The following is a 12,255-nucleotide window of genomic DNA, read 5'->3' on the forward strand; positions in this document are numbered from 1 at the left end:
TGTTATTAAGCAATTCAAACGAAATTTTTTAAATATTCACTCACCAATCGCTGCTTGAACGGGTGACGTGCTCACCAACATCATCAACACTGTTAACAGCATGCCAACTACCGTAGTGGTGGGTGTGGCACTTATGGAAATTTTCGCTGGTGGAATTCTTCGTCTTGATAGCAACATGTTGTAGGCAAATGTTGCGTCAACTTTTCGCTAAATTATGGATGCAAATTTTGTAGATTTAAACCAGAGCTACAGTTTTACGAGTTTTGCACTGCACTGAAATGATTCAGTTTTTTTTTGTAAACGAGATTGTTGTTACTTTTAAAATACTTCAGAAATTTTAAAGTTTTTTCTTTAGCCAATTGGTTGACTATTCATTATTATTTTTCAACTTGTTTGTGCGCTCGCTAACTTTCAATTTTGTTATTTGTTGCGCTTGTTTTCACTTCTCGCATTGGCATTGCTCGCCTCACGATTGCATCCGCTTACTTTTTTATGTTTTAATGCTGCTACGCTTTCGTCTTCGTCATTGACTTTTTCGTTGTCGCTTTTGTCGTAGGATCTTTTGCTTATTTTGCTCTTTCAGGGTCGCATGCGCTGCTTCGATGCCACTTACGCGCCGGGTTTCAAAAATGTGTATTTTTGTGTAATTGTTGTTGTAATGCGTATGTATGTCAGTTGGTTTGGTTGAATATGTCGCTATTTTATCTAACTTTTTTGATGGTGACACGTAACGTAACCAATGATGGATTTTAATCTTCGATCAGTAGCAAAGATTGCGTTTGTGTGTATGAGTTACGATGAAAATTTCGCGGTGCCCACAAATTGAACCTTTTTTTACATAATTATGTATATCTTTTTGAATTATGTATTCTTTGGTATTAAAGATTGCTATATCCCTTTTATTAACTATGTATGTGTACATTAATTAAAGTACATTTAGTGTTTAATGCCTTTTTCTTGCACAACTTAACTCTTACTTTTGTTAATCATATTTTTTTATTTTTTCACTTTGGATAATTTCACTATTTTTATTGAATTTATGAAATATGAATAGTTTTTGAATATGCTTTTAGTAGTTATAATTTCATATTCCCCGGTGTTGGATTATGCTGTAAAACAAAGAAAACGAACTTAAATAAATAAAATATCTAAAAACAATTATATTTATAAATGGTTATAAAAATATTTATGTACAGTAAAACCCGCTTAAGTAGCTCACAAAAAATGTCAGCTTTTTGAGGTACTTAGGCGGGTTGGGTACTTATGTAAATGAACCCGTTTAAGTACCTCGATGCGGATACTTAAGCGAACATAATTATTGATGTAGTCACAACTTCTTGTTAACTTACATAAATATGTAAATAATTGAAAACACATGAACATTTTGGGCAAAATTCACAGTGCATAGTTAACTTCGAATCGGCAGTTAACAACGCTCTGTGAATTTGACCCTAAATGTTTCATTAAAAAATCTGTAGTTAACTGCCGAACCTGAGTTATGTGAATTTGGTCCTTAAAGAAGTAAACATAGTTTAAAGCCAAATAGCAGAACTGTTTAAACACATAAACAAATAAAAAGAAACTTTACTAAAAAATATATATATAATGCAATATATAATGAATTAAATTCTTTACAAATTCAAAGTTGGACATATCACTTTGGGCTAAATTCAAAATGATATTGTTTGCCAATGATGTTTATTTATTGATTTTTAAAATTTTTCAATCAATTAAATATGACCGTTCATCCCCTAATAAATACCATATAAACTTAAGCTTAAAATTTCAAACTTTTTTCTGAGAAGTGTTTTTTGAGTATACAGTTTTATAACCCATTTAATTTTAGTGTTATAATTTGCAAGTTTCAAGTGACTAAAAATAACCGTTGATTTTTTTGAATTTTTACCAAAGGTTTGTAGCGCTGCCACTGAATTTCAAAATATGTAAATATTTTAAAAGAGCACTTAAAAGGGGAAAATTATAAGCAGAATGGTAAATGATGCGCGGAAAATTTAGGTACTTAGGCGGGTTGGGTAAATAAGCAGGGCGGTACTTAAGAGAGGGAGTTTCTTCAGGTTACACTAAAAAATTCACGGTGCCCAAAAATGTTGGGTACTTAAGCGGGTTTCACTGTATTTGCCAATTTAATGCGGCGCCCAAAAAAACCGTATAGTAGAAATGCATCGAAACATACATACCTAGATACATTTTTATATACTCCACGCAAATATGTAAAAGAAAAGCTGACTGCATTCGCTTACTAATGAAGAAGTCATCGATTTTCTTTTACACAAACCTAAGGTTTTTAAATGCGACTTTTTCAAGCTAAAATATTCATGATGGCGGCATAAATAAGGAGGCGGCAAATCAGTATTTGTTATTTCTCTAGAGATACAAACGCAAACAAATTTTCTTTAAGAAGTTTCCAATAACAAAAGATCAAGAGGTGTTCGGTTAAAAAAAAAATATAATAATCAAAATGATAGTACCTTTGGAGTCATTAAATTTTCCTTCCCCCTTTACCCTTAATTAGGCGCTTAAAGAAAATAACCAATGGGCTCCCCAGTGACCCCACTAAAAGTGTTGAAAAAAGAGTTTTCACAATAAAAAACGAAGTGTGTATTATCAAAAATATTAAAGTACTCTATTACACGGTGAAATACACCCGAAAGAAAACCTTGTTTGGGTTGTAGGTATCGTCGAGTACAATTTGAAAATAGGTCCCGCTACGGGATAGTAGTAATGGATTATCTCCTGAAGAAACCAAAATGGGGAACATTTCTTTAGGAATGTTTGGCTTATTTTTGAGTCCCAAATACCCAAAGTTTGATCATTAAATTTCCGACCACTCTGTATATATGTGTTTAAATAGTGGACTGACTAATGTAGATATTTTTCATATGTAACAAAACAATATTGTTGATTAAATAATCAAATAAGACGAATCGGGGTATTCTCTAAATATAACTGCAGGCTTAAAAAAAAACGGCTACATTTCAATAACATTTACTACAAAATAAATGCAACACTGACAGTGAGTGGCACGAGTAAAACGCTCTCGCGGCACTCGCACTTCAGACGATTCATCCCCTTTTTAACTCTAACTCTCACTACTCGTTGCAACTGGACTGAATAAGTTTGTGCTGTAAATTTGAGTGAATGTCTCATGGGGAAGTTTTTTTTTGATACTCATGCAGATGTTTAATCTAATGGTTCATCCAATGGTGCCCATACTGGCGTCCTTGATAGTGCCCTTACAGGTATCTCGCGTTTCGATTGTACCCCTAATGGTACATCTACTGGCGCCCATACTGGCGTCCACGATGGTACTTTTATTGTTATCACGTGTTAGGTATGAGAGAGACAGATTGTATTATGGGCTCTGTGAATAAGGATATCATTTTTCTGGGTTACTACCGCACGTATCATCATTTCTTGAGGAATACATTGCAAAGAAATTGTTTGTATTGTATTTGTAGTTGACTGCTTTTTATTGCCTAGTGCAATCGCAATAGATGCAATCTTAACAGGAGCTATTTTATGCTTAAACTTTTAAAAACCTTTGTAATTAATGTAATAGCATGTAAGAAATAAATTTTCTGTAGACTTGTAATAAATAAATAAATTAAAACATTTTCTCTGCACTCTTCGCACATTTCATAAGCCCTTATGAACAATAGTAAAATTCCAAAAAATTGCACTCGGAAGTGGTATTCATCGCAAACTAGGTGTTTTTTTTCTAGAATTGGCAACGAAAATTTGCTATTTGTCACATAGTACGCTATTTTCCCCCTGCTGCCAAGGCCCTATCTGAGAAAAAATATTCGCAAATATGTACATACCCATTACACTGGAAGAAAAATTTTCAAACGGTTGTGAAACTCTTAATTCTCAATTTCATGTTTAGCATTGTTTATCATTCAAAATTAAACATTTTCTCAAATATTGTCTATCAACTTAACAACGGTTTGAGAAACATTTCAACAATGCAAAGATGTCGAAGTCTATCAGTAGTTTGCTACATTAGTCGCGACCACGCGGTTGCTGTTATTCGCAATTTGTCTGCCAGAAAATCGGTCCTCGTTCGAATGAATTTAATTTAATTTTTTTTTAATTTATTAATTTTAGTGACAATTTTTTGATAATATTATTTTGTGACTGATCTGCCGACATAGGCTACTGACTGGCCATTAGAACTGAAAATCGAAAGGAAGAAATGGTCTGCTGCATCGATAGTGACCAACAATTTGCATGTATAAAATGAAATAATATGTTCATGTAAAAAAATTTTATTTATGTATCTGTATGTAAAATAAAAAAAAAATACTTTTCTATAAAATCTGTGCGTTTCTTTTACATGCATTGGCAACACTATACAAATATTTCAATGACAGTAACTGGATTTTATTTCAAACCGCTCCTCTCACGTCTGAGGAAAAGTTGAGACTTGAATATTTGTCCGTTTGAAAATAAAGGAAAATTGCATATTAAAAATGTGCCGTTTAGTATGAGAAAGCTATCAACGGTTATTTGAGATGCATTTGAGAAGTGACGTTTGAGATTCGAGAAATGGACTGATTCTCGAATGCATCTCAAATTGAGATTTAACAAAAATGTTTATTGGGTAAGTACGTATGTATGTATGTAGCTATATTTGTATCGTGCCAATCAGCAGAAGATGAAACTCTCAATTCAATCAAACAACGAGCTGTTGTAAATTTATGCTGTTGTAGCTGCCTGCTGCTGCCACATCAATTTTAGTTTGATAGATTTGATTTGCGCTGGAAATATGCTGCCAAATTTTTGCGTATTTTTTGAAGAGCTGCCGATTGAGTGACTGACAACCTTTTTATGAGTTTGTATGTATATGCATATCTCCAAATGTATATGTATGTAAACGTGTACAATCTATATACTTGCGTATGCTTTGTTATTTACAAATAAATAAATCAACATTCAAAGGAGCAGCAAAGAATTGATGTTCATTCAAGTCAGGCGGGCATAATCAAATATTCTCACACAAACAAAATATTAAGTATGTATTGTAACCCAATAAACATTGAAGTAAGTTATTAAGCCATATTTATTAAACTTTTTTTTTATACAACTTAACCACACTAGTTTGTGAAATGTCAATTTTACTTTTTCTTTTTGCAATTTGTTGGTTTTGTTAAAAAAAATGTGAAGGGAGTGAGATATTTGCAAGCAATTTCAATTGAAAATATAAAAGTTTAACAATTTTCTATTGTAGCCGATTGGATAGAGACGCATACTATCATTATTATTATTATTATTAAAAAATGGGACTACTTTGTAGCTATCTATTAACTAACTAGCATTCGACCAGTGATAACTATTTATTAACTATTTCCTTTGCCCGTAACTAACTAATTTTGAAGGGCGATGGCCGCAAAATATTGAGAACTGGTTTCCTCTGCATTAGATGTCAACTAACTTGTAGCTAACTACTTTTCGATATAAAATATCAATAAGAAAAACAATTTTTTTTTTGTAATTTTTTATTTATTTAATATTTGTTTACATACTCTGCTGTAGGTGATCCCATATTCAAAATTATAATACACAATTTCGATCTTCCTTTTATTTGTCCTGAATTCGAAAAGGAACTTGTGAAGTGCACAAAAAAATGTATTCTAAGTAATTTTTGCATGACTCCTGTACGACCTTACAACTAATATAAAGTTAGTTTTGTCATAGCTAATTAAAAGGTTGTTATTTATCGAACTCCCGCAAAAAAGCTAACAAGAAGTTGGTTATTTTAATCAATTGATAATTTTTTCTCCAGGGTAAGTATTTCCTTCAATGAGCAGAGAAGCTTTCTAACTGAAATCAACGAAAAATAAAAATTATAATTTCTATAAATTGTTTATTAAATTTTTAAATAATGTAAATTAACATGAGTGCAAATTAGATAAGATATACTTAAAAAAAAAATAAAACATAATACATTTCGAGACTCGAACCTGCGACCTTCGGATCGCTGGAATAGCTTGGCGTTTTTTTCAATCATTTTTCAACTACCTTTACTATATAAACCTTTTCCGAACGCCGGACTTACTGAAGTAAGTTAACCCTCTCCCTGCATTTGTACAATATATTGTACATTTAATTTTTTGTAACATTGGAAGCGTGCTACTAAAATCTTATTAATATTTTTGAAAACAAATTAAACTTTATGAAGTTTTGGAATGTCCCGAATAGTTTACGTAAATTTCAAAATCGTAAACATTTTAAAAATATTTGAAGAGTTTAATTTAAAAATAGACCATTTTATAAAATTCCAGTGACACGCAAGTTGTGGCAATTTACTCTACAAAAAATACGTGAAAGTCAAGTAAAAGCGCTAATCACAGCACATAGTATGGAAATATAAAAAGCATTTAATCATATAAAAATGCTAAAATTAAACTATCATGACTTAAAATATTTCTCCCGAGTGGTCAAAAAATGTACAATTGTACATTTACACTGAAAGGTTGTAAGTGTCTTGTACAATATATTGTACAAACGGCCGCAAAGGTTGCAGCTGAACAGGCAATTAGGGTGGGTTTTGCCGTGGTTTTTGAAGAGCTTGTGCGCTGTTATTGCAGTAAAGGGTAGGTTTTTGATTTTTTGATGTACTGAAGGCAGAAAACCCGGGAATGTTTATAAAAACGGGCCATTGTATTTTATATTGTAATTGTATCTGAAATTTTTCAAAATTTCTTTATATAATTCTCCTCTCATGGAGAAAATTTAAAATTTTTTAATGCAAATCTTAACTAAAGATAAAAAAAAAATATTCATTCCAACATATCTGCAGTAAAATCAATTATTTTGTAAATACATAAGTTCATTTTCAATAAAATAAAAGTTTTATTCGGTCAAACTTAGTGAAATTTTTATTGAGTTTTCTTGAGTGCTTTTATTCCTTTGCGGACTTTTGTACAACATATTGCACAAATTTTAGATAGCCCTAATTAGCTACCCAAAACAACTTTTGAAATTTTTTTTTTTACTTTTGGTATTATGAGACTCTATGAACCTTGCAATTAAGAGGAAAATTTTTTATATTCATCAGGGATGGATTTTACCGGAAAGGGTTAACGGTAAGCTTGCCCCAAATGTATTTTGTTTATTGGGAACACATTATATATGTATGTATGTACGAGTACATGTAAGGACGTACATATATCTACATCTGGCATAAAATATGTACGTGCACGTAAACAGATGCGTTTTTGAATGAGTGTACTCATAGTCATCGAAAATTCAAATCTAGGCGAATATTATATTGACACACTGGTGTGCGTTCTCGCAAAATATGCGCACATTGTTATGTTCGGCCGAATCGTCCTTTTCGCATTATTCAAAAGTTATTATTTGTACACTTGTTCACTGAATGTTTTCAGGCACAATTGACTTCTGATCACAAATTTGATAATCCTTCGTATGAGCGCACAAATTCGTAGAAAAAAAGATTAGCATACAATGGCTTTTCAATTTCTTTGTACTTATGCATATTGATGTCACAAAAACAAATCCACAATATTAGCGTAAGTTGACAATAAAACAAATTTTTAATAAAATGTGTGGCGAATTTAAAGAAAAAAGAAATTACACACATACAAGCAATTGTCGCATTATAATTCTATTAAAAAGTCGTTCGGATAGTCCTACTATACTTACTTATTTTGACGTAGAATACGTCTTACGTTTCGATATGAAGGCTATGCTCAAATGTTGTAGTTAGAATTTTTAGAGCTTCACGAAAATGCTTATTGCACGAGAACTAGTGAAGCGATTTCAAAGAAAAGTGTGGCGTTCCAAAGAAAAAATTCCAAACCTATCGACAGATGCATTTATGTAAGTAACCGATTTGGTGTCTGTCGTAGAAACAACGCTAAATATATTTTGGGGTACTTTGGGGTCAATTTAGAGCCTTTAAAGTGCTCTAGTAACTTATGGTTGGCAGATATAACTTTCATTTTCGGGATATGGGTTCTTTGGAGCAGTAGAAATATTATCGTGTACAAATTTTATATAAATTCAACAAATATCGAGCATTTAAAGGCAAGAAAATAGTTGAAATTTGCAAACTTGTTTAATACCAAAATGCTCGAAACCCGCTCGAATGATTTTGTTTTGGTTTTCTTTAATCAAAAAATTCAGTTTTGTTCTTTCGTTTGGTATATAGGAAGTATTGATTGATATCTTCTAAGAATGTTTATTTTATTCAAATACTATGCCCACGTATGCTTTTCCATACAAAATCACATCGTCAACAATTTGTAAACACGTCAATGTGTAAAAACAGTTAGGTGCTGGCAGAGACAAAAGGATACCAAAAACAGATTGCACAGGTGAGTTGAAATATGTATGTATAAGCTGATCGCAGCATATTTTGTACCCATGTACCTACATATGTATCTACATACATATTATAGATATATACATACATTGTACATCCATATATATATATATATGTACATACATACATATGTATGCATAATACGCGAAAGCTTTTTGTCATATCATCAGATCTTTAATGTTAGTTCGATTTTACAAAATAAGGTATCAAATTAAAGGGCTTGGCCTGTAGCTGTGCAATAGCTTCTTATCTTTTTTCAAAAAGAGTTGCCACCTGATAAAAATATTTAATTCAAATTATTTTTAAGTTAAATCAATTATTACACTATAGGTATCGATCGAGATGGGTTTGAAAAGGCTTTATTTCTTAAATACACATATGTAGGAGGGTTGCCACCTGTTTCAAAAAGCAAGTTCGACTTAAATAAAGGTAGAAAATTGAAATGTATATCCTGATATGGATGTCAGGTGAAAGAGGTTATGGTTTGAAAACATTTTAATATATTGAATAGGGTTGCAAACTGTTTCAAAATTAGAATTTAAATAAAGTATGCACGATTTAAATGAAATATTAAAATATTACGAGAAACAAAGGTGGTAAGATATCCTTAGTTTAATTATTTAGATTATTAAAGAGGGTTGCCACCTGGTAAAAACGTAAACTCAAATTATTTAATAAGTTAAAGCAATTATTAAAAATATGGGTATGAAATGAAATGGGTTTAAAAAGGCTTTATTTCTGAACTGTATTTAGGAGCGTTGTCACGTATTTAAAAATTCAAGTTTTACTTAATTCATGAGGCACATGGAATATTTATGTAGCTATCACAGTAACAGACGCTAGGGGTTTGTTTATTTCTTAACTATATTTAGGAGAGTTGCCAGCTGTTTCAGAAGTCTTAGCGAACTTATACTCAAATCCGAAGGCGAAGACAATGCGAAGACGAGCATGAACTCGAAGAAGAATATTAATACGGGGAGCTAGGCTAATATAAAAAGTAATAAAAATTTCTGCAGTATGAAAGGAAATAACATTTAATCGAAATAATGATACACGTCATAGCATATATCTATTTATAAGCTGATGGTACATATGATTGAAGTTCATGTGGATGTGCTTCTCTATTGCTAAGTATTCATATTTTGCAATTCATATTGATTTATTAAATTCAATTCAATGCAATTAAAACGAATATTTCATGTACCGTTTTCACCTTGAATGCGCTCTTAATAATATCACGTTTTCTACGTTTAAGTTTAGCGGCTGTGACTCCGACATAGCCTGCAAGTCAAGACGAAGGCACTGGGCTGATATTTTTTATTCTGATAAATGCATAACACTGTAGAACAGAAATGTTTGGGAACCCACGAAACTATGCTCAAATGATAGTAGTCATGCACGTTAGTCAAGCTTTCAGGAGGTTTTGCTCCACCTCATCGCTCTAAGCTAGAGGTTCCCAAACCTTTTTTCTCGTAGACCCATTTCAAAAATTCACTGGTTTCGGTGGACCCCCTGCTGATACATCCCTAAGTATTCCCTAAGCTCGCAAATGAAATGTGAAGGTTAGATCTAACTATGTAAACTTGCATCGTGGGTGAATTTAAAAACTAAACTCGGAGTGGCCGAAATAAAACTAAAATATTTTCTTTCTATAATTTTTATTTCTATTTATTAAAATAATGTGGTTACACACTTACATATTTTATGAAAAAAAAAAACGCTAAAGCATTCTTCTTGCATTTATTTCAATCAATGGAGTTCCAGAAACAAGTATAATAAAAAACAAGTAAGAAAGTCTAAGTTCGGGCGGAGCCGAACATTAAATACCCGGCGCAAGTATTAAATATGTTTTTTCACCTTTCCGAAAGCTACCGCTAGATGGAAAGCCGGGGTGTATCAATTTTGAGTAAATTAGCGTCCTTAAATTTCGAATTATTAAAGTTTCAAGCATTTCTGAAATTTACCGTTATATAAAAAGCGGCCGTAATTTTAGTCCGATTTCAATAATTTTCAACGTTTTGCTTTTATTTGCCAAGCACAATAAAAATACCGAGTTTGGTACAAATTGGTAGAACGGTTACCGATATACATATATGTGATCATAAGTGGGCGGTGCCACGCCCATTTTCCAAAATTTTACCATAAACGTATATCTTGGTAAAGAATTGTTGCAAGCATCAATTTTGAATAAATTAGCTTTAACATTTACTGATTTATCGAAGATTTTGTATTTCTATAAATTACCGTTATATGAGATGTGGGCGTGGTTATTGTCCGATTTTTTAACTTTTCGGCCATTTAGTATGCTGTATCAAGGCCAACAACTGTGCCAAGTTTGGAAGAAATCTGTGCAGCGGTTACCAAGATATACACATGTAACCATAAGTGGGCGTGGCTACGCCCATTTTCCAAAAATTTATAATATTCTTATTTTTCGTCTGAAAATTATTACAAATGTCAATTTTGAGTGAATAATCTCCAGTAGTTACTAAAATATTGCAGTTTTCGTATTTCTGAAAATTACCGTTATATGGGAAGTAGGCGTGGTTATTGAGCGATTTTAAAAATTTTCGGCCATTTGGTATGTTATGCGAAGGCCAACAACTGTGCCAAGTTTGGAAGAAATTGGTGCAGCGGTTACCAAGATATACACATGTAACCATAAGTGGGCGTGGCTACGCCCATTTTCCAAAAATTTATAATATTCTTATTTTTCGTCTGAAAATTATTACAAATGTCAATTTTGAGTGAATAATCTTCAGTAGTTATTAAAATATCGCAGTTTTCGTATTTGTGGAAATTACCGTTATATGGGAAGTGGGCGTGATTATTGTCCGATTTCTAAAATTTTCTGCCACTTAGTATGCTGTATCAAGGCCAACAACTGTGCCAAGTTTGGAAGAAATTGGTAGAGCGGTTACCAAGATATACACATGTAACCATAAGTGGGCGTGGCTACGCCCATTTTCTAAAAGTTTATAATATTCTTATTTCTCGTCTGAAAATTATAACAAATATCAATTTTGAGTGAATTATCTTCAGTAGTTACTAAAATATCGCAGTTTTCGTATTTCTGGAAATTACCGTTATATGGGAAGTGGGCGTGGTTACTGTCCGATTTCGCCCATTTTCAATACCAACCTACCTTGGATTAACAGAAACCTACGTACAAAATTTCGTTGAGATATCTCAATTTTTACTCGAGTTATCGTGTACACGGACGGACGGACAGACGGACAGACGGACAGACGGACGGACAGACAGACATGGCTTAATCGATTTCTCTATTCCTTCTGAGCATATATGTATACATTTGTCTATATCTATCTCGATTCGTTTTGGCTGTTACAGACAACCGTTATGTGAACAAAATTAATATACCCTTGTGCACAAGTGCGCTCGGGTATAATGAAATAAAGTATTTGACCAATTTTAGCCTTAAAACGTTTATTAAGGCAAAAAGGTACAGGAATCACAAATTTTTTTATTGCCACTCGGAAAAATCATAATGGTATCCAAATTAAAATATGGCTGCATGCAGAATATCTGTCGCAGCTATTTTGTAATTTTTGAAATTTTAATTTTAGAATTTTAAGATACTGCAAAATTTCAACATTAAACGGTGAAAATGTTCTTCTTGCCAAAGCGAACCAATCTATAGTAAATCAGTAAGTGTGCCACCAAATGAGAAAAAATTTTTATTGATTACAAGATGACGATGATTTGCGAAAAAAATTTAAATTTTTAAATTTTTATTGGTTCACATAAAGAAAAATATTCAACGCCATTTTTAAGTTATTTAAGTTAGGCGCGCGAGTAAAAACGTGTTAGTTGTCTGTGTAGCACCGGGCGTATACGTTATATACACAACTACGGGTATTTGA

At 32.3% G+C, this 12,255-nt stretch overlaps 1 protein-coding gene across 1 annotated transcript in view; it reads right to left on the reverse strand.

Moving 5' to 3' along the window:
• The window catches only part of LOC118738771, a gene marked incomplete in the record, with an annotated part of 347,848 nt that extends 346,745 nt beyond the window's left edge, over positions 1 to 1,103 (reverse strand). Inside the window, 1 exon segment of the mRNA XM_036469734.1 lies at positions 45 to 1,103. Within this exon segment, the coding sequence (XP_036325627.1) occupies positions 45 to 177 (133 nt within the window).
• Between the last annotated feature and the right edge of the window lie 11,152 nt (positions 1,104 to 12,255).

The sequence above is a fragment of the Rhagoletis pomonella genome, unplaced genomic scaffold, assembly GCF_013731165.1.
Source record: "Rhagoletis pomonella isolate Grant_MI unplaced genomic scaffold, Rhpom_1.0 Rhpom_scaffold_00005, whole genome shotgun sequence".
Classification (NCBI taxonomy): Eukaryota; Metazoa; Arthropoda; class Insecta; order Diptera; family Tephritidae; genus Rhagoletis; species Rhagoletis pomonella.